Below are 24,590 nucleotides of genomic sequence, written 5' to 3' on the forward strand. Positions count from 1 at the left end.
GTCGAACCCGTCGCTTGCGACGAAGGGCTTGACGAGTAAGTAAATTAACCCACAGACACAGCCCACTGAGTTTCTCGCCGGATCTTCTCAGTGGGTCGCGTTTCCGGCGGTAGATTTAGCAACGTCGTCAGGTTTGAGCCCCGCGCGCTCAACTACTAGTTAAGGTTACGCTGAAATAGCTCTCTAGGCTAACAATTAGGTAGGAAAAAAAACCATATGAATTTTTCCTAAGACTTCATTACCATTTAGGCGTGAGTTTAATCTCAGCTCTTAGACACTTGTGTCACTTTGAGAAATATATTTTGTGCGACACGTGTAATCATTTTATGATCCCACAAAGGGAATCTTACAAAGGACGCCTCGAACGTAGGAAATATGAGAGCGTTGCATTTTAAATCTCAAAGAGTTTAAATGGCTGTCAGCCGGATCGCTGTAATTCATAGAAAAACCAAACACATAGATATGCACTACTCCTGGAATTGCTGAAGTCCAAGAGCAACGGTAACCACTCATCATCACATGGGCCGTTCGCTCGTCTGCCTACAAGGGCAATAAAAAATATGCAAATATTACACTTACTACACAAAAATTACGTTTTGGATGATATTTCTAGTTCGTTATGAAAACCATTTGGAAGTTATTGAATAATGAGTACTTTCTTTATTATTTTTTTGGATTACAACGTTTCCTCTTTATACGATAGCATAGAAATAAGAATTTCTCGATAAATTCATACTTTATTGCAACCCTTGTTTCAGTAACGGAATTTGATTAGAACAGGCTCTCGCAAAATTATCCGCGGAGACCGGTGAGCTTAGTAGGAAATTCGATTTATTGGCGCATCTAGTATCAACATCAAAGACCTAAATGCAATATGAAAATAACAAAATTTCCGCCCCGAGCTTGCTTTGAAATAATATTTCCGTTTTATTCAAAACGGGCCAAGATGCAAAAATGTATCTTCCCATAATTAAAAAGAAATCTTACAACAACAGGAAAAGTACAGACGGAGAACTTTTTTTTTAAAAAAGAATATTGAATTTGTATATTTAAGTCATCTGCGGTATGACTTTCGATTGAATAAAATTATTAAATAGAGTCAATCCACTTGATGTTAAATGGTGTTTGGTACTCGTCTAACCACATGAATGGTAAGTATAACTGCGAAAAGTGCTGAGATGTGGCACCCACCTTTTCATATTACAAGATTTTGTTTATTTTTTATTGGTGGTAGGACCTCTTGTGAGCCCGCTCGGGTAGGTACCACCACCCTGCCTATTTCTGCCTTGAAGCAGTAACGCGTTTCGGTTTGAAGGGCGGGGCAGCCGTTGTAAAACTATACTTGAGACCTTAGAACCTATATCTCAAGGTGGGTGGCGCATTTACGTCGTAGATGGGGTCCAGTAACCACTTAACACCAGATGGGCTGTGAGCTCGTCCACCCATCTAAGCAATAAAAAAAATGATTCTTACAAAGCGTTAGTATGAGCACAACATAATTTTTTAGTCGTCGATGGACGGACAAGTTTCTTAATGAAGCTGACGACGAAAGGTAATAATAGCCAACGAGACTTGATCGAAGTCCCTGGTTGATGCAATCAGTGCTCAGCCCTGCATAATAATTTATATTACTATTACTATTGTAATTTATATTTAGCGTTAGTAATAGAAAAAACGATGGTGCAAACCTCCACGAAACTAACAGTAAGTACGTGCGTATTTGTAAAAAACCATGGCTTAAAATTTATAACACAAAGATTTTAGTTTGTACTAGCTGACCCGGCAGACTTCGTACTGCCTCAATCGATAAATAAAATACCTAAAATTTTGTATAAAATAAACTTAAAACAAACAAAATTAATCCGTCCGACGGCGGACACATCAAAGTAAAAACAAAATTGTTATTTGTTATTTAATTCCGAGCATTTACATATTTATCTACCTTTTAAACCTTCTATGGACTTCCACAAATAATTCAAGACCAAAATTAGCCAAATCGGTCCAGCCGTTCTCGAGTTTTAGCGAGACTAACGAACAGCAATTCATTTATATATATATAGGCTATAGCTGAAGTCGTACGTAAAAATGTGTACACATTATTGGTAAAGTTCGGTGTGGAAGTTCCGTAAGAACAGAACTACAGATAACGTAGACCTTTACTACTATCGCACGAGGGCTTCAAAATACACTTAACACAAATTACTTACGAACTAAACTTAAACCCAAACAAAAAAAAGAACTTTAACCTAAATACCATATTTTCATTTATTAAAACAAATATATATCCTATATTTGATGACGTAAACAATTTTTTTTTTTAAATAAATTTAAATTATGTTAAGGAATAGGACAAAAGGAATTTAATAATTAAATCTAATGGAATTCAGCTAATATTTGAAACTACATTTATTACTGTAAACATATATATTATACCATGGCTTTTGAAAAAATGCCTAGGTTCCTATTTAAAAGAAAAATATCTCATGCATAATATAAAAATGTTACAAAGATCAAATGTGACGCTTTACTTGGGCGGATCGCCCAGTACAACGCGAGCGCTCGTCGAGGCTGGACGTTAGTCAAATATGTCTCAAACCCCGGTTTCACGAGATTTCGACGAGTCTTTCATAGACCCCAACCTAAGGTCAGAATTTATATAACCGGAAACGATTAAAACTAAACGGCTAATCTATATTTCTCAGAAATACGTTGTCTAGTTTTTATCATTTTTTTTTAAACTAGTTTCTCGTTTGTATTTTGTGTATATTAATTAGGAATAATTGCTAATTCTAGCCCATTTCAATTCAATTAAGTTGGTTGTATTTATGATTTTTGTGGTTTTGATATTTTTTGTATTATTTTACACTTACGTCTGCTGTATTGAGTAAGTTAGTGCAAAATTATAAATTAACTCCTTTATTTTCATTACATTGTATAATAGCTAATTAAGTTTATCAGTATTGCTTTACAATTTTTACTTTTTTGTAATAACATATTTTTGTTATTTTAAAAATGAATTCTATGATCCTTTATATATGTTATGTTGTTATGTTTTCCTATTATTATGTTGCAATAATTACAAATCTGCATGGTTTAATTTACATTTGTAGCACAGATTTTTTTTTATTTTTAACACATTTTTGTTATTCCTATGTTACATTTTAAAATATTTTCTACTTCTTTTGTAAATGTATTTTAATTATTCATATCTATGTTATATCAAGTAACTTTAAATGTAAATCAATCTGAGAATAATTGCTGTTTAAGTTGCTTTTGTGTTATTCGTTAATTTATTTAAGTATTCGATATATCAGAGCAGCGTTGTAGCTACATGTGTTGAATCCTGTTTTAGCTTTTTTTTATTTTTATTGCCCTTGTAGGCAGACGAGCATACGGCCCACCTGATGGTGAGTGGTTACCGTCGCCCATGGACTTCAGCAATGCCAGGGGCAGAGCCAAAGCCGCTGCCTACCGCTAATTTCTTTATTCGAGTAACAGTACATACATATCATAATCAGTTCCGAATGTGTTACAATAAAAACACATCTTACGTTCTACGTCACAATGTCCGAGAAATAACGGTACTTATTACACTCAAAAGATTTTTGTTTCAAATTAAGATTTAGTTAAAGAACTTTAGTTAAAATTATCTCAACTACTAAAACAACTTATATAGTTCGTAGCAACATAGTCGTAGCACTTTACTTAACGAATATGTTCTGGAATTTTAAAAGTGCAAAGTTAATTTTTTTTATTGTTTCTTGATATTTTAGTTATGTAGTAAGCCATAAGAAGTTACGTTAAATATAATTTGAACTATATTTCTAGCATCAAAGTTAAAATAAAAAGTTAAGATAAATAGTTCCGTAGCACCAGCTACGAGCTACGCGTTATTACATAACTCACCTACAATATTACTTACGTAGAACAACGGTTGTACGACGTATGAAAATGCACTAAGTTAAGTAGAATTAAAGTGTTAATTTTTAACATTTTTTTATAGCTATGGTAAAAAAGAAAAAAAGAAAAAGAAAGGGTAGTGAACTTACGGCCTGTTTTGACGTTATGCGTAGACGTATGTAAATTCAGCTGACCGCATTGAAATTTAACAGTCAAATTTGAAATTAATTGGTTAAGACGATTGACGACATACTGACGACGACTCTCCATACTGACACGTTTATTTGATTCGTACAATTGATATCAGGCGGGCTTGCATTTATTACCCGTACTTAGGAAAGATTTTAGGGGTTGAGAAATAGGAAGCTAGCTTGGACTAGACATGGTCACGTAGTTGGCCTATTGATTAGTCTCTCGGCCAATTATGCCGGTTGGATTCGATATCTCTTAGACATATTTGATATTAGGTGTGTCGTCCGTCTCAGTTGAGGCCGGTGCATGTGAAATTATAAAAAAACTACGATGTCAGTGACACTTTGACTCTGACGAATGAAGAGATGTAGTTGCAGTAATCACAGGTCCCCGACTTCGTGTGGTACTCTATCCTCAGATCTGTGTCGGTTTTCCTAAGTATCGGCAATTTAGATTCGGGACAATACAGTAGAACGCCATTTCGTTTGGTCATAATGAGGACTGTTCGCTCCGAAGCTTTCTGTCTTCGCTCTACGTTCTGAACCCTGCGGTGTGCCAGGAGTGCGCTGAGGAGAAATTTGGAATGATACTCACTATCTCTCTTCCTTCCCACATGGTGGGTTATCGGTTTTCCTTATTTTTCTTGTCCTTCAACGCTATATCTTTTGACCTTATATTGGGTCATCCCCTAGGTCTCCGACCGGGAAGGTTGAGCTGCCATAGCCTTTCCTCCGTAGTCTGCTGGGCTCCTTTTTGACCATAAGATTTCAGCCTACTCTCCTGGTTCTTGTCGGCGATGTTAAATATATTGAGGCTCCCTCGTACGTTTTCGTTGCGCATTTTATCGAGTCGGGTTACGCCGCATATCCACCTCACATTCTTTTAGGCTACAGCCCATGTTTCGCTGCCATACATAAGAATTGGCTTTATCATGTTCTAATAGGTCAAACCTTTGAGTTTGACAGGCATCTTCTCGGACCTGACACTGATTACTTGTTACTTTAGCCACGCTGCGACTACTGTGTGGAATATTGCCTTTTTTAGTTCCCAGATCTGTTCAACATACCATCCAAATACTTGTGTTGATGACATGGTTACAAGTTGACCATCAATGGGAATCGGACTGTTGTGACCTGGTTTTGGGTCATTAAAAAAAGAGACTTCGCAATCCTCAGTACTAGGCCTGTAGCTGCTGTTTCCATAACAGAAGTGCCTTTTGTAACTCTGCGCAGCTATTGGGGTATATAGCAAAGTCGTCTGCGTATATGAAAGTTCTCAAGGCTGAGGACTGCACCATTTCAGAAAATGGGTCTCAAACCAAACAAAACAGGAAGGATCTCAGTACTGAGCCTCGATGCAAATTATAGTTTGTGTGATTACTGGTTGTAGGACCTCTTGTGAGTGCACACGGGTAGGTACCACCACCCTGCCTATTTCAGTCGTGAAGCAGTAATGCGTTTCGGTTTGAAGGGTGAGGCAGCCGTTGTAACTATACTGAGACCTTAGAACTCATATTTCAAGTTTGGGAGCGGCATTTACATTTTAGTTGTCTATGAGCTCCAGTAACCACTTAACATCAGGTGGGCTGTGAGCTCGTCCGTCATTAATGCAATAAAAAAGAAAAAAAAATCAGAACCCCTATTGGTTTTCTTTGACCCACTGCTATTCATAAAATTGTTCTCGTCTCCTTGTACATGTCCGCTGTGATATTAACTTAATGTTCGGAGACATTCTTCTTGCGAAGACTCTACTAGACCACATACCCTTTGGGACACTGTAAAATGCCTTTTCCCTGTCTATAAGAACCATTGTGGTTGCGACTTCGACACGGCAGAGCATACGCTCGTCGCCTGCCTCGCATGGGAGGGGTGGCGCCATGTCTTCGTCGCAAAAATAGGACACGACTTGTCGTTGCCAAGTGTTGTGGCATCGATGCTCGGTGACGACGAGTCGTGGAAGGCGATGCTCGACTTCTGCGGGTGCACCATCTCGCAGAAGGAGGCGGCGGGGCGCGTGAGACCCACACAGCTCCGCCGCCGTCGAGCGGGGGCCAGAGAGGCGGATTTCGCCTAAGCCCTAGGTCTTCGGGTCTCCCTCACATGTCGGCCTGGGGACCGGCGAAGGGGGCCTAAGAAGACGACGTGCAAGCTGCTCTGCACGCGTTTTATGCATGAGCATCCGGGTGATGGAAAGCCGGCTATCCTCAACCCACGCTTGTTTTGACCCAGCGGGGTATTCCGTATGATAGACCATTCTAACCGGCGCCATCTAGGCGGGCTTCGGATAGCCTGCCAACCGAGAGGGCTGATGGTCGTGGCGCCGAAGACCGCCAGTCCGACGTCCCGAGGGGTAGGGTGATGGGAGAGATGTGCTCCGCACTAAACGCTTCACTTTCTCCCTTTGTTTTTTCATGAGCTCTGTCTCATGCGAGGTTTGGATGCTGGTTGTTGAGCGACAGGAGGTTTTAGTCGGTTCGAATCTGATATGCCCCGCCCTCCATCCCCAGTGAAGGGCGGAAGTCCGGCGATTTCCTCCTGACAAAAAAAAAACTATAAGAACGATATACAATGGTCGAAGTTTTGCACGATACTCTTCAGCGATCGTGCTTAGAGCAAACATGGGATCAGAAATGATACCGTCTGTTCATTTTACAATTGCACAGCCCGCCGCCGGAGCAAAATTCATTTGCATGCATAAATTATTTTCCCATTATCAACCGAGTCGGGAATTAACTCGCCCCACTGTAATTACTGGTACACTTTTACATCCTAAGCGGTAAGCAGAGGCAGTTCTGACATCTATAAGCATTGGTAGCAACTCACCAACACGTGAGCCCTATACTTGTTGCCTGCTAAAGCGATTAAAAAGAACCCGGAGGTGACCATCGCCGATGAAGTAAGTAGGTACTTTGATAACACGCAGTGAATGATAGACCAAGAGTATGTGTCCATGTGTTTTTACTGTTAACATTTAATTTTAGTATTTGAGAATTGACATTCCGTATATCAATAGGCAAAGAAAAAACTGTTAATTGCCATTCTCTCCTCTCTTCGTCAGTCGATTTTCTTTTATTTAGTTTAGTTGAAATTGAATGGTTTTGATATATCGATAAACAAAATTGTAAATCGTTTTGCTTTTCAAAACCTCGATAACTTGACGTGTCGTTATTCGATCATTTCGATTTTCTATCATTGGACGAACACTGATTTATCACAATTTTGTCAAATATCATATATATTGTTTTTGTTCTATCGTGTCGCCAATTACATCTAAAGTCTGTACAGATGTTGTCGGTAATGTAGAAAAAGTTTCTGGCATAATATTATCTACGTACGATATATATATAGCGTTTGTCACAGCGAACCTTGGATGGGCTTCACGAGTAACGTAATAAAATTGGCTTTTAGTTCAATTTTGAAACGCCCGTACCCTAGTCTAATTACGTACTAGACTAGGTTGCAATTTTGTTCGTGAGTTTCTCATTCATTTATGCCCCAATCCCATTATATTTCGTTCCTTTTTAAATTGAAGTAAAGCCTACTTTTCATGTTAACATTTAAAAATATTTAACATTTTTACCGATTTTTTTTTGTAAATGTGATTGGATTTAGATTTAACTGCCTCATTTTGATAGCTTGGAACTTCTGAGTCTACGGAGAGACTTTGGTTTTCTCTGTGCTTTGTACCATATGTTCCACTGGGAGAGCTCAGAGGAAACATTCGATATGATCTTTTCATCTCCTTTTTACGATCGACCCTCCCGCCGCCGGCGCAAAGTTCATCCTTACTATCCACGACCGCTGCGGTTAGCCACGATGCATTTTCAGAGAACTTTTTGCCACGTACCATCGGGCTTTGGAATGAAATGCTCGCTACGATATTTCCCGAGCCCTATGACAGGTTCATTCTCAAAGAAGTATTGTGCAGGGTCTTGAGTAATAGACAGCGGCTTGGCTACACCCTTGGCATTACTGACGTTCATAAACAACTTTGATTATTTTGGCGTTGGCCTATTTCAGGTGGGTAGTAGGTATTCATATCGTGATGTCATTAGGCTCCGAAATAGCGTCACGGCCTACCCTGTATTCAGTAGTTACTTGACAACTGTCCATCTAGATCTACGAATAAAACTGTTTTCGATCGCATCACTGGTTGTATTTGAACGCACTTTGTGCGCATTATAGCCACCGGTGTTCTATTCATACGTTTACCGCAAACATCTATCTATTGATTGATTTTCCATTTTAAAAGCAAACTAACATGCCAATTCGGAGTAATTACTGCGTAAATATAAGGTTGGGGAAAAAGTTTCTTCGCATTATTTAACAAAATTCACAAAATTTTTAATATAGTTTATTTACATTTAACTTAAGTATGTAGATACCATTTTGTTTGATAACTTTTTGCCATCTTGTAGATAGGGACATGATCCTATTGCTATATAAATTTTGGGGCTTCTGATCAAAATACCGCGACAATTGGTTTTGGCAGTCCACTCGTGATGTTAACCTGACACTGCCTAAAGAATTCTGAAGAGACCGAAACAGGTTGAAATCTGAAGGTGCAAGGTCAGGACTATACAGCGGATGCATTAGCACCCCCCAGCCAAGCTCAACTTTTTCAAAAATGGCATCCAATTTATCCGTAATAGGGCGACCAGAGCGACGTGCATCTTTGACATCAAAATTTCCGGATTGAAAACGCTTAAACCAAATCTGTGCTACTCTCACAAACACTGCACTAGGTCCATCAACATAGCAATTTTTTTTCGCGACTTGCGTTGTATTTTAATCTTTTTTGTAGCAAAATTTTTAAAATGTATCGAATTTCTTCATTAAATTCACTCATCTTGACAGTACGAAAAATCCAAATTTGAATTTGGAATTATCTTCTTTAAAATTTAAACTTTTAATGATACCAAAACCAGCCAGATACAAATAGTATAGCCAAAGAGATTTTATTACAAGTTCATACATACTATAATGCGAAAAGACTTTTCCCCAACCTATTAAGTGATTGATTTTTGAACATATTAATTTCGGACTTCTTCGAAGATACAAAATCTTCGCGTTGTGATGAAATATGGTTTCTATTTTTATTCAAGTACGATTTTTTTTTCTTTATTTGAAATGATTGCTTGCTAACAGATACGCTCAAATTAAAATATTATTGCTAAAAGGCAATCAAATGAAGACCAACCGCGGAGTTACGGTTAAGTTACAAATTAAGAATACCTAAAATAATGTTGTATGGAATTTCTTTCGGGGAAGGTCAGAGAACCTAATAAGATAACAGTCTGCTTGGTTGTTTATTAAGATATTACCTACGAGGTAACGTCCTCGATGTCTTTGAACTGTGATCTGGTTTTAACCTTTCTACATTACTGTCAACAATTTCAATAGTTAATCTGTCTTGATCTAGGTATGATGTTATAGAGTGAAACGCCACCGATATACAGCTATTTTCCCCGCAAAACAGTAGTAGATCACATAACGGTATTGACACAAATCAGAAGCTAGATGACACAATAATAAAGCAATGATGAAACTTGAATCGTCCATACAAGATAGACTATAATGCTTTGAGGGCTACTCCAAAACCCAAATTATCCTGGAATAGAGCACTACTTCGTCACCGAGAGTCCCGAAGGATTTCTTATGTGAATCTAACACCAACAAAGCTAGGAATCTTTGCAAAGGTTAAACAAGGCATTTGGTATGGGACTCTCACAAAGCGCTTTATCAATAGAGAAGCACCTAAACCTTAACGTGCCTGCAGACATAATGAAATAGCTTCCCCACACTTTTCTGTGACCGCTAGGACACGAATGAAGATTCTAGATAATTGTTGTCCAATGTCTAGTATCTTTAAACACTGTTACAATGCTCATGGAAGCGTTGTTTGGAGATGAGCAATATTGATAAGCGGAATGACAGGGTCAATGGAGAATTCCCAGGGTCATCAGGTCTCAGGCAAACTGTTTGCCCAGCACTTTAGTTCCGGTGTGAAGGGTATCACAATCTTTCACCAAAGCAACCGCTACTTATATCTTCTTTAATCGAGCCGAGCCAGAGTTTAACTCTTCTTCTTTCTTTCTTATTATCCTCTGCTGGGGCGGTGGGCTCAAATCAAATTCTTCTATTTGCATCGGTTTTGGGCAGTCTGTTGTATGTCCTCCTACGTCATGCCCGAGACGCCCAGTTCCAGCTCTACTGAGCGACACGATGCCAAGTTGTTCTGGGACGGATTCTCTTCTTTTTGTCCTTCCTTTTCGAATGTTTTTCACTCTCTCTTTTTTTTACCTTTTCGGATTTTTTAGAAGTACTCAATATTGAAATTTTCTAAAATCCAAGGAAGACTCGATAGAGAGATACACATAAGAAGATTTCCAACATATTTAAAAGGAATCAGTGGAGTAGAACTCAAAATATCACAACAACAATATGACAACAATTTAAAAAAAAAGTAGTTTCGAGAAAAACGTTTAAGTTTGAGAAACAATTCCAATAGAGTGACTCAGATAATAATATTTAATACTTACATATATCTAGAGGTAAATTTCATTATCAATCTTCAATTAGTCTTCTCTTCGATTTTCAATCTTTAATTTAATAAGTTAACTGTGTGATTCGCTCTACTCAACTGGCTTAGATACTGCGTCACAAAATCCAATATATCTCCGAACATAATTACAATTTTTGAAAACCCGTTTATGGTCATATTCTTAAGGGTCTAAATTTTGAAAATACACAAAAAAAGCCAGAATACTGCCTTAATAACAAGGTTCATAGGTATAGATACCTATGAACTTGCGCTTAAACAACAGTGCCCAATTAAAACACTTTTATATATGTAAGGCTGGTAATAAATTTTAAATTGGAAGTACTTGTATTTAAAACATATATAATTTTATTTTACAATTCAGTCATTTGTTTATTGATTATTGTTTTATTGTCACCACCTTTGGTATCTTTTTCATCAAAATGGTCACGATAAATATCTTTTTCCCTATTTTGTCAGTGAAATTGGCGATAGCTGTACATTTATATTAATAACAAATAATAATGTCCTGTCGCCTTAAAGTCGGAAAAAATACATTAGGAATTTCCCATTTTTTGTACTATATCATCAATCAATTGATGATGCTCATCAGAAACTATTAATTACACATTTGCTGTCCAAAAATAGAATACATTTTCTTAATTGTTGAAGTAAATTGGAAGTAATGTCATTTCGTTTATTGAAACAAAGAAATAAAACGTAATAGCTTGTAAAACAATCTCATAATAATAGGGATTAACTCAAAAAGTGTCGGATTGAAATGGAAATCTGTAATTAATATGGCAATAATAAGTCTAACCCCCCTCCCCCTCTACAACCTACAAAAATAGGAGATAAGGAGTGTACAATAAAAAAATACACCATCTCAAATGCTTTAGGGATTTTAAGTTTTATTGTTATATTACAGCAACTACTTCTTCTTGTCCTTATCCCAAATTATGTTTTTTTTATTGCTTTGATGGGTGGACGAACTCACAGCCCACCTGGTGTTAAATGGTTACTGGAGCTCATACACATCTACAACATAAATTCGCCACCCACCTTGAGATATAAGTTCTAAGGTCTCAAGTATAGTTACAACGGCTGCCCTACCCTTCAGACCGAAACGCATTACTGCTTCACGGCAGAAATAGGCAGGGCGGTGGTACCTACCCGTGCGGACTCACAAGAGGTCCTACCACCAGTAATTACGCAAATTATAATTTTGCGGGCTTAATTTTTATTACACGATGTTATTCCTTCACCGTGGAAGTCATTGTGAACATTTGTTGAGTACGTATTTCATTAGAAAAATTGGTACCCGCCTGAGATTTGAACACCGGTGCATCGCTCAACACGAATGCACCGGACGTGTTATCCTTTAGGCCACAACGACATCTAAAATGATGTGAGATCGGTACAGCATGTTCTCTTTTACCATTCAGATCTGTTATACATTATCTCTGCCCTCATATCGTTCTCTCGCATATCCTGTTTTGATCTCTCATATTCACGGCAATTTGACACTTGTTATTCTAATCTCGTTTTATTATTAAAACTAGCGGCCCGCCCCGGCTTCGCTTGGGAAGTAGCGCACAATATAATAAATATAGCCTATGTCACCCGGGGATAGTGTGGCTTTCCAACAGTGAAATATTTTTTTAAATCGGTTCTGTAGTTTCGGAGCCTATTCAATACAAACAAACAAACAAAGCTTTCCTCTTTATAATATTATTATAGTATATAGTATAAATAACATTATATCGATTTTTGATAATAATAATTTTCTAAAAAACAACGAATACACCTTGATGCTAATGAAGATAATGAACTACCATCTTTTGAGTTTTAATTATATTATATCGATTATTTATTTCATCTAGAAAATATCGTAAGAGGTACCTAACATGAATATTTGAATACTTGTGATAAGTAAAAAAGAACGTACAATTAGTAATTATTTTCCACCAAGAAACATCATTAGGCACATAAATTACAGTTCAAAATTTGGTAACAAATGTAGAGACTGTTATCACTGATTTTCAAAGCGGATGAAAAATAAAATAGGGAAGATCCTAATTAATAAATGATTCTAAAATATTAATAAAATTAATTATTAATTCAGTAGAGTTCATTCGTACTATCTGGAGCCACTACGTTCCTCCACAGTGGCTCCAGAGATCTTTTTTGCCACGTACCATCCGACTTTGGTATGAGCTCTCTTCCACGGTGTTTCCCGAGCGCTATGACTTGTCCTTCTTCAAACGAGGCTTGTGGAGAGTACTCAACGGTAGGTAGCGGCTTGGCTCTACCATTGGCTCTGGCATTGCTGATGTCCGTGGGCTACGGTAACCACTCACCATCAGGTGGGCCGTATGCTCGTCTGTCTACAAGAGTAACAAAAAAAAAAAACAATAAATAAATTAGGCATGTTAGAATCCCTGGTAATCGTGGAACCTATCATTGGATATAAGCACTTGATTGCTCAGATTGACAAGGAGAGCCCCATGTGACGGTAACGGTGATGCATTGCATGAAATGTTTAGGTTACGAAAAATCAAACATAGAAGAACCTGTTTTCACATATAATGCACTAAAAAAGCTGTTTATCCCTTACTGCTTTTATGAAATTATATGATGTTACTATCGTAAAAACATAAAAAGCAAAAATAAATAATAGCTTAAAACAAAAGAACACTTTTCTCTAACTAGCTGTAGTAAAAGGCCTTTTTTTTCCTTTTTAAGAATTTTTTTATTATCGTGGGATGCATTTTAACATATTTTATAATGACTAGTTCTACCAATATCTGTCCATAAAATATTTACAATAATTGCTTAACTAATACCCTACTAACATTTACGATAAAAAAATTTTTTTCTTAATCATTGTTTTTTTTTTTACCTAATCTTTATAATATATTTTTTTCTAGTTTTTAGTTCAGCTAGCTATGATTTCCTTTTGCTTTAATAACTTTTTTTTTTTCTATGGTACAGGCCAAAAATGTTCATAATGTCAATATCAAAACAATAGAGATAATTCGATATTTGAATTAATCTAAGTCTTAAGTTGTCTGATTATGGCAGAATTTCGTCCACAGGAACGTTATTTTAACATTAGTCTTAATAAGTATACCTGTTGAAGGTATTTCTCGTTATGAAATAGTCTCGTTTATTGTGGATCATTTCAAGTGAACTCTAGATATTTCTGTAATTAAAGTGAAAAAGATGGACGTTACGGCTTGTTACGTCATTGCTATCTATAAAAATAGTGTCATTGTGCGAAGAAGATTGCGAATTTCACTTACAACATACGCTTACTACGACTTTAGATTTATCTTCCAAATATTAATTATAATGCTATCTAGCAGTGTCTTAAATTAATACATTCTCTGATCATTAAAGGAATAGAAATCCAAAACATCAGTCCTACTTTAGAAATAATTAATAATTTTTAAATATAGCTTACGGAACGTGGCTTCCAGTTAATGTTTGTTCCCTTTGTTGTTATTCGAACGGATTAACTGTTAAATAGGAACTAAAGCTGAACTATGTGCACCGCGATATAAACTATTTTCAGGCTGTCAAAGTTTTAATGAAGCCCGTACTAGTTTTGTGCAACGAAATTAATCAAGCTTTCTGCTTTTACGGCTACAAAGGACGCTATTTTAAAGCGGTGGAAACCTGGATTTCATGTCTCAAGATACGCTTACAACATCCGATAAGAAATTAGCCAAACCGCCGATTTAAGATAAAACATTTTGTTAAAATTAAACAGGTAAGTAAAAATAAAACAACAAGCTAAGCGCAAACTAATTTCCGTATTGATAAAATCGGACTGCATATGATGCGTGGACTTACATATCCATAGACAGTCGAGTTTCTCGCTGGTTTTTTCTCAGTAGGTCGCGATTCCGATCTGGTAGTAGATTCTGCGAAGCGCTGCTCTTGCTGAGGCTGGTGTTTTAGCTCAGTTTAAATCCGTGAGCTCACCTACCCGTCTGCGCGATGCTGAAATTGCCCTTTAGGCTACCAGCGAATAGATAGGGATATTAATTATGACGCGTATACAGATGTACTTCCAATATTGAGAATCACAAGATATTTAAGAAGCAGTAGCGATTGTGGCAGTTGATTACGCCGATATTTTAAACGCAACCCCGCATTTTGTATTGCGGGAGTGAATACTAATGCTGTATGAAACATTACTACTAATACATACCGCTATAATTAGTACCGAATTATTTGCGGACTTAAGAGGTCTTAGGAAATAGGAATTGTGGAAACCAATAACGAGTGGAGAATTTTTGTTGTAATTAATAGAATATCATCATCATTAGAATAGGATAAGTATTATAAAAAAGTAATATTTTAGTTGATGTTTTTAGATGAGTGTATTTTCTTAGTTTTTTTCAGATGCCATGCGATTTCTCGATTTCTTGCTAACGCAATGCATCTTTGTATCCGCTTACATATCACTTTGTCTTTTTACGTCACTTATTCATGTGGTTTTTTTTATATGATCAACCCGAAATTTTCTTCGTGCATTTGTGCATTTTCTAATATACTTTTCATACATCAAATACATGCTGTTGCACATAGCGTCACGAAATGTTGCTAATGCATTCTGTGATATGGAACTGTTGCGAAATAGCGTATCGATGTTCTTTTTTCTTTTGTATTGCTAGAATTTATTTGATTGAACTATTTGCTTTTCGATTGACATAGCTAATCTAACAATGTTTTTTTTCTTCTTATTTTGATCGGATTTTAAAACTATGCTAGCGTGCTCTGTGTTAAACTGTCATAAACTTTGAGACGAGTTAACGACCAAAAAGGTTTTCCTCGAATTAACAGGAAAAAACAATTTAAAATTCCGCTGCATTACTTTAGACTTGGTTAAAAGAATACGACGATCTCTTTTTCCCGTATCTACCGGCACTTAACATGCAAGCGGGATGAGAAGATCTTAATTAGTCTTTCCTTTTCCAATTTTTAATTATTAAAATTTAACTGGTATGTATAACAATCAAACGATGCGTGGGAAGATTTTGGACGCTTGTCCTGCCGGGCGGCACTTTTCTTTCAGTCTTTCTGTACTTAATTATACATAGCCTGAAGTATTCGCCGGTACGCACAGGTGGAAACATATATACCTAACTAGCTTTTGCCCGCGCCTTCGTCCGCGTGGAATAGTTCACAAATAATGCTTTATTTTAGAACAAATTTGGTTAGCATAAAAACGTTATAGTGAGCCAACCATAACATATATACATATTATGCTGTCGCTGACTTTTTTTAGATCTTTTAAAGGGGAACAATTCTGTCATAGATTATTTTAGCGAAACTTTAACCGTTTCTGCAGCGCACGCAGCGAAAGCTCTCAAAAGGGAAAAAACCCCGATTTTGAAACATTATTTATTAGTGCTCCGCTTGTATTGGTCTTAGCGTGATAGCCTTTCTCAATAAATGGGCTATCTAACATTGAAAGATTTTTTTGAAATCGGCTAGTAGTTCCTGAGATTAGCGCGTTCAAACAAACAAACTCTTCAGCTTTATAATATTAGTATAGATGATACAGATGAAGATTTCTTTTGAACATACTGCCGATCGGTCCGAAGCTAAAAGTGACCGGAAAGCGTGTAGCTAATATATTTTCCCGGGCTCAGTGGTGAAAATCGGGAGAGTCCTATGTCCTACAGTGAACGACTGTGGACTGGTGATGATGAAACGAAGCTATTTTTTTAAAGATAAATTCAATCTAAATTTATTGCTTAGATGGGTGGACGAACTCACAGCCCACCTGGTGTTAAGTGGTTACTGGAGCCCATAAACATCTACAACGTAAATTCGTCACCCATCTGGAGATATACGTCCTAAGATCTCAGTATAGTTACAACGGCTGCCCTACCCTTCAAATCGAAACGCACTACTGCTTCACGGCAGAAATAGGCAGGGCGGTGGTACCTACCCGCGCGGACTCACAAGAGGTCCTACCACCAGTAATTACGCAAATTATAATTTTGCGGGTTTCATTTTTATTACACGATGTTATTCCTTCACTGTGGAAGTCAATGGTGAACATTTGTTGAGTACGTAATTCATTAGAAATATTGGTACCCGCCTGGGATTCGAACACCGTTGCATCGCTCAACACGAATGCACCGGACGTCTTATCCCTTAGGCCACAACGACTTCGAAATGAATTACATGAGAACACTAAATAAGACAAGACCATCGATATTACTGATTGAAACTGTTACGTTATGATGACGGATGACTTTTTTATTTATTTACTATCAAGAGCTTATTCAAAGCACCTCTATGCTTTGCTGTTACTAAAAAGCTATCGCTGAAAATCCAATTTTGAGTGATACCCTGAAAACTTTAGTAATGGGTTTTCGTTTACAACGAAATTTTTAAAAAATGTGCGAAATGTGAGGTTTTTTGCAGGTATTTTAATTTTGTCATGGAATATCAGTATCCCATTCGTATGTATACGCAAACTCACGTAGGTATTTATAATTCACAACTATGCGAAATTGAGTTTTTTTTTTCATTTATTGTCAAGCCAAGGCTAGCGAATTTAGCTTCGTGAAGATATAATTACAAAGTAAATTAACGACGGACATATAAGCTGAGAGTTCAAAGGTGCTGAGCGGTTATTTGCATTCATAGACATCACAACATGAAGAAGGAGACAAGTAGGCATAGAAGTGGTCTGCGCTTACCAGTGGAAGCACGCAATTTGTTTACAATATAAAATTAATTGCATTACAAATTGAATCTATAATTCAATTTTGCATTACATTTGATTTTCATTTGATTTTTACTTTCGACAGTTTAACGAGATTATATAACAAATTGGTATATTATAAAGTGCGCCCTTTAAATATAAAATACTCCTTCGACCCCCATTATCGACTTCTCAAAGGGTCTATTACTTTCATTTATTTCTAATACAGCATATTTTTTTACTTTATTAAAAATATTTGTAATAAATTATGTGAAATTTAGATGACCTCATAAGTTAGCCTCAGACAGACATTCACATGAATGTCTCCACTCAGCATGAAACATGAGGTCTATGTCTTATTTGTACAGGGAAATCCTACCCTTCAAACCAGAACGCAAGACTGCTTCATAGCAGAAATATTCGTGTCGATAAATTAGAAACGGCTTAAAAAGATCACGAAGACTGGAATAGAGGTTCAAAAAGATCTATGCCAGAATCGAATTCATTTGTATATTGAAATCTAATCTGCAACAAGTCAATGCAATTACATATAATAATTTATATAATATAAAAAAAAAGACGTGTGGCACTCGGAGACTGCTGGTAAAGTGCTTGGTAAAGCTATTGCATAGCATTTTTTATCAACTTATGCAATTATAAATCGACAATAATAATTTAATATTAAAACAACAATAAAATAAGATCCGGAGAGAAACTCAGTGGGCTAACTTTCAATGAATCTGCTACATTGTGAGTATTCCATTTTGACCGCGCACTCACTAGAGGGCGCTACATGGGATAGAGACACGCCTTCGGATGCTAGTTCTAACTCTCATTCGCCCAGAATCAACGGTTTAGCTAGTTTATTTTTAATGCCACTCCAATCACTGAATGAGTAGTAGGAGTAGTAATAAAATTATTCGACTAAGCGATAGAAAATGGCACGCCCAACTCATTGTAATGTGATATAATTTTCTATTTTACAATTCCGTTTGTCGCCGATAGATGGCGCTTGACGCAAAAGCTGAATCGCGCTATCGTTGTGTTACCCACGAAATCATATCACATATTTTGATAGTACATAAATCGGTGTTTAGACTTCTTACTTTGAACACTACACAAGCGCAACGTGTGAATGTGTTGGAATGTTTTTGAGTGAACGTGGAAGGTTTTTTTTGTTACGGAATTTTACGATTCCGCTCTCAAGCCGCGCCCAAGGCCCGCGATAAAATCTATACAATAGCTTAAAAATTTACTAGTTTTATCTTTAAACAAATATTGAGATGACACTTAAGGTTATTAACGTACGAATTCTAGTCGCAGTTGGAGTTCGAATTTCTATGTCGATTTTTGATAGGAATTTTTAAAAATAGATGATTGTCAGATGAGGTGTATTTTCCATTGAATTTTTTACATGCCAGAGTCCATAGAAACTTCTAGGAAATGAGCTAACATTATTTAAGACATGTAGTGTGTTTAGAAACTCTTCACCGGTTTTTCTGTTATTCTAATTGTATTACTTTTGTGTATTTATTTGTGTCCTAGTAGGCATACTCGGAATTCTAACATGTGAATTTTGTATGAGTAACATTGAATCTTAATTAATATCCTAAACAACTTCTGTCATCATCATCATCATCATCAGCCTTTATCTGTCCACTGCTGAACATAGGCCTTCTCCAATGCCTTCCACAGAATGCGGTCCTCCGCCTTCCGGATCGGCCCTAAGTCGTCGGTCCACCTGGTTGCATTACGCCCCACGCTCCTGGTACCAATCCGTGGCCTCCATTCGAGGACTTTCCTCCCCCACCTGGCGTCGTTGGCTCGACGCTGTAATGTTTCATATTTCCGATTTTTGCCGGCGATACTTTTTAAACCAAATACATTAATATATTAAGGAAGCTTAAATGGAAGTGGACGGGGCATACTATAAGAGGACAGGAGAAATGGTGTAAAACTATAATGTATTGGTATCCGAAAGACAGAAAAAGAAACCGAGGTAGACCATTTAAGAGATGGGTGGACGACGTTAAGGCAGTTGCGGGAAGTACATGGACTAGAACAGCTGAAAATAGAAGCTTATGGAGGCAGTTGGAGGAGGCCTATGTCTATAATAGACAAACAGACAAAAAATAATAATAATTTAGGTTAAAAAAAAACTTCAATAAAAATTTAATTAATATTAATACCACTACTTATTTAAACCATATAAAAAAAACAAATGAAATAATAATTGTACATGTAAAAAAAGTATTTGTCTGAATAAAGGCTTTATTATTATAATTATAAATATATGTTTCTTTTGTACAGAATGCCAATTCAGGCGCCTCAGTGGACGGACTACCTAACCTGTCCGGTGTGCTGCCGAGAGTTCGGTGCTCCGCCCCGGAGTCCTATCAGCCTCAGCTGCGGCCACACCCTCTGTAGGCACTGTCTGATTCACCTTCATCGGAAACAATGCCCCTTCGACCAGGTAATTATTTGTTAGCTTCTAATTTAATATGTCATTTCTGGACTTCGAACTTTTTATTTGATGTGTGAATTTTAGAATCATTGCCGTCTGTTCTAATGTCCGAGGTTTGAATAAAAACAAAAAATTTCATTCAATAACTTGATCATTGACAAAGCAATTTAAATATGAATCTATACTTTGATTTTAGTTCAATACCTAGGTATCAAATTCATTTCTATTAAATTTGAAGTATGAGGACCTAGCGAACATAACGCAATGAAGCCATGTAGTTTTGTTACTATTTATGCTGCCTACAGGATTCGAACGCCGTCATTGTTACATCGCTCGATACGGTTACTTTGGACGTCCTATCTTACAGACCATGACGACTTCAAAAAATATTGAATTAGTTTAAACTACGAGTATGTACATATATGTATATGTATGTGCTATGGAGCATAGAACAATAGGTCACGTGTAATTTTAAATTTCCAAATAACCAGTAATATTTATTACTTTGAATGATAGAGAACGAATCACAGATAACGCAACGATTCAAAGGACTTTTTGGTGGGAACGCGAGGAGTGAAGTTGTGTGATTTGTTTTATTTTGTCTATTTAGTGTTTCTTCAGGTTTAAGTGTGTAATAACGGTGGTTTATTAACTGTTTAATATCTGTGAAAGTGCATAAATGTGAGAAAATGAAACAAAGCCACTGGACGTAACTTCTCGGGATGCTCCAAAAAGTTCACTGAAAAAATCTCAGTAAATGACCATCATGTTACTGAGATTATATTTAATCCCATATCATCTCATTTCATTTCATTTTATTTCATTTCACTCCATATTATCATTTTTCATTAAAATAAAAATATAACTTAAAAAAAGACATGACCGTAAAGGTCTTAGTTACCAGGTCATAAAATCACTTAAAAAAAAGCAACAACTCAAAGTTTTGTAACAAGATCGACTATTGTTAATGCGTGCAATCATATCGAAATTAATAACAAACGAACTTTAAAAGTATAACACGGTTAACTGAATTTTATGTTCTATCATGCCCTTGTAATAACTTTGAAGACGTAGTATTAAATAATCAATTATACAATATACTGGACAGTAAAATATTATATACCGCAGTTCTATTTAGAAGTGGTTATTTCTGTAGCACGAATCAAGTTATTGCTAAAACATACCGAACAACAATTAAAACGTAATAGTACTAACTTGAACATAAAGTTTTTAATTTTTATTGCTTAGATTCTTAGATAGTTGGTTTAGCTCACGGCCCACCTAACCGGTAAAACGGCTGCCCCACCCTTCAAACTGAAACGCATTACTGCTTCACGGCAGAAATAGTCAGGGTGGTGGTACCTACCCGTGCGGACCCACAAGACGTCCTACCACCATTACAAGACGTTCTACCACCATACGGATACTCTTGCGTTTTTCATTATAGTTAAATCAAATACTTTAAGGTTTTTGTGATCACGAGGTCGATCAATAGAAATAATATAATGACAATGAAAAAGCGTAAAAGTGGTTCTACTTCTCGTCTCCGCGTCTGCTCATGAAACGCGAACAAAATACTAATAGGTTGGGTAAAAAGTTTCTTCGTATTTTTTAAGAAAATTCACAACATTTTTTAATATAATTTATTTACATTTAACTAAAGTATGTAGGTACCATTTTGTCCGATAACTTTTTGCCGTCTTGTAGCTAGGGACATGATCCCATTGTTATAGAAATTTTGGGGCTTCTGATCAAAGTTCCGCGACAATTGGTTTTGGCAGTCCCTTTTTTTATTTTTTTTTATTACTTAGATGGGTGGATGCGTTCACAGCCCAGCTAGTGTTATGCGGTTACTGGAGCCCATAGACATCTACAACGTAAATACGCCACCCACCTTGAGATATAAGCTCTAAGGTCTCAAGTATAGTTAGAACGGCTGCCCCACCCTTCAAACCGAAACGCATTGCTGCTTCACGGCAGATATAGGCAGGGTGGTGGTACCAACCCGCGCGGACTCACAAGAGGTCCTACCACCAGTAAAAAAGTCCTCTCGTGATGTTAACTTGACACTGCCTAAATAATTCTGAAGAGACCAAAACAGGTGGAAATCTGAAGATGCAAGGTCAGGACTATACGGCGAATGCATTAACACCTCCCAGCTAAGCTCTCTTAATTTTTGCTGAGTGGCTAAAGATGTGTGAGGTCTAGCGTTATCATGATGAAAAACCACACCCCTTCTGTTCATTAATTCCGGCCGCTTTCTCTCAACTTCTTGCTTTATTCTCATCAGTTGTTCGCAGTAGAGTTCAGAATCGATGGTCCTGCGTGGTGGTAACAGCTCATAATGAATAATGCCCTTCCAATCCCACCACACACACAGCATCACCTTGTTGCGAGTTAACCCGGGTTTCGCCACAGTCTGTGAAGCCTGATCGACCTTTGACCACGACCTTTTTCGCACGTTCTTGTCGTACGTGATCCACTTTTCATCACCAGTTATCAGCTTCTTCAAAAATGGTTCGGTTTCATTACATCGTAATAAAGAATTACAAATGACTACATTAGGTTTCTTTCAGTGAGCTCGTGAGGTACCCAAATATCGAGCTTTTTTGTGTATCCAGTTTTTTTCAAATGCTCCAAAACTATTTTGTGGTCAATTCCCAGTTCTTCAGCTACGTCGTAACTACTGATATGCCGATCTTGCTCCACTTTATCAAAAATGACATCCATTTTATCAGTAATAGGGCGACCAGAGTGACGTGCATCTTTGACATCAAACTTTCCGGATTGAAAACGCTTAAACCAAATTTGTGCTACTCTCACAGACCCTGCACTAGGTACATAAACATCGCAATTTTTTTTCGCGGCTTGCGTTGCATTTGTACCTTTTTTGTAGTGAAATTTTAAAATGTATCGAATTTCTTCATTAGATTCACTCATCTTGACAGTACGAAAAATAAATAAAAATCACACATTTGCCTAATTTGAATTTGGAATTATCTTCTTTAAAATTTAAACTTTTAATGATACCCAAAACCAGCCAGATACAAATAGTATAGCCAAAGAGATTTTAATACAAGTTCATACATACTATTATATAATGGGAAAAGACTTTTTCCTCAACCTATTATTATAACTCAGCAATTCAGTATTTGTTTAAGACATGAACAATTACGTTTCAAATTGAATGCACTACACAACCAATTTTGAATTGTTACGGAATTCACAATAATTACTACCTACATACAATACGGCTAATATGGCGTACATTTATTTACATTGGCGAGCACCGAGTGCCCCTGTTTCCATTTAAAATATCCGATCACAGCGCCATTGTGGCTTCATATTCTCTTCAACGTACAATTTCACCTGAAATTCCGTAACGAAATCCTCTGTTTCGAGTTCTATATTAAGTTGCAATTCGCTGTACTGCAGCCCGCGCTATTAATTGAGGGCTGCAGTTTTCGAATTAATATCTGTAACGAAATTGAATCAATTACACCTGTCTGCCTGTAGCACGCGTCGTGGAGCGCGTCGTATGCGAAAAATCGAATTTAGGTTGTACGCGAAATTTTTCACTATTCTCCTATCTATCTTTTTTTATATAATAAAACCTTTGTAACCCGCGAGATGGACTATTAAAGCTGATACCATTCAAGCGATACAACATCATGCAACGATTTATTTATTTAATACACTTCATGTAAATTTTACACTAGCGGACTTTAATGCCTAAGAAATTCTCTACCAGTCAACCAAAGGTAGTGCAGAGTAAATAATAAGGATAAAACGGGAATAATTTTTTTTTAAACTAGATAAAATAACTTAACTTTGTAAAACACTTACCACGTTAGTAATTATTTATAGTATTGCCCGTTAGAGTAACTACTCGTATTTTCTCAAAACAATTTTAGTTTACATTTTAGGTCCTCAAAGGCTTGGTTTGATAACTTACTTCGGACTGCATTTGACTGGCATATATCGAGTACATACATATGTATATATGTCCAACTAGCACACTAGAACTTACCTGGATTTCCTACAAAGCTTGTTGGGCATCCAAAGGTGCATTGGTGCCATGTTGGTGTATGTTTTAGCTTGATTAAAACGAGAAGTTTCTCTGATTTCAATGGTAGAATCACTATAAACGAATATGTTGGTTTGGACACGGAGAGAGACCATCAAAGACTGTATAATGTATTCGAAACATCATCTGATGATGATGATGATGATGATATTAATTTAACCCCGATGGGAAAGGCAAAGGACTTTAGCCCATACAGCCAGGTATTGTTCTTGGTAATGATTGGAGAATTTTCGAAGTTTTAAAGGCCGAAGCCACGTCTTCATTGTTCTTGATCGTAAGGCCGAAGCCATGTCTTGTCTTATTGTTGTCATGTCTTATTATTCTCGGTCATAAGGCCTAAGCCACTTCTTTGATGTTTTGAATTGGTCGAAGTCAAACCCATAAGCAATAATAGTAGAATCCAAATAAAAATTATTTATATTTCCAAGTGCTTATTTCAAATCCGATATGTTAAGGTAAATCCAAAAGTATGTCCGTTCAATCGAATTAGTCAATCCGGGGAGTACTACAATCCTTTTAAATGTTTTGAATCGTATTAGAAATAAATTCATAAATGATATCATGCATATCATGGTTCAGCAAGTCTTGAATACAGCGCGGGATATTTGGAACATCATCTGACTTTTCATATTTAAGGGTGATGTATATTTCAGTTAGCATCGCTATACTCACGA

The 24,590-nt window shown here is 36.8% G+C and overlaps 1 protein-coding gene across 7 annotated transcripts in view; it reads left to right on the forward strand.

Annotated features, from left to right (window-relative positions):
* Nucleotides 1-24,590, forward strand: part of roq (RING finger and CCCH-type zinc finger domain-containing protein roquin) — a 74,111-nt gene that overhangs the window by 13,771 nt on the left and 35,750 nt on the right. For 3 of the 7 annotated variants that reach the window (XM_089727294.1, XM_028177159.2, XM_028177168.2), the window contains exon 2: nt 19,676-19,838. In XM_089727294.1, the coding sequence (XP_089583420.1) occupies nt 19,677-19,838 (162 nt within the window). In that variant the 5' untranslated portion in view covers nt 19,676. Of the gene's footprint in view, nt 1-2,544; nt 2,645-19,675; nt 19,839-24,590 lie in introns of those variants that run through there. The other 4 variants (XM_089727287.1, XM_089727292.1, XM_089727299.1 and 1 more) reach the window with 2 other exon arrangements.

The sequence above is a fragment of the Bombyx mandarina genome, chromosome 01 (assembly GCF_030267445.1).
Source record: "Bombyx mandarina strain Sakado chromosome 01, ASM3026744v2".
Classification (NCBI taxonomy): domain Eukaryota; kingdom Metazoa; phylum Arthropoda; class Insecta; order Lepidoptera; family Bombycidae; genus Bombyx; species Bombyx mandarina.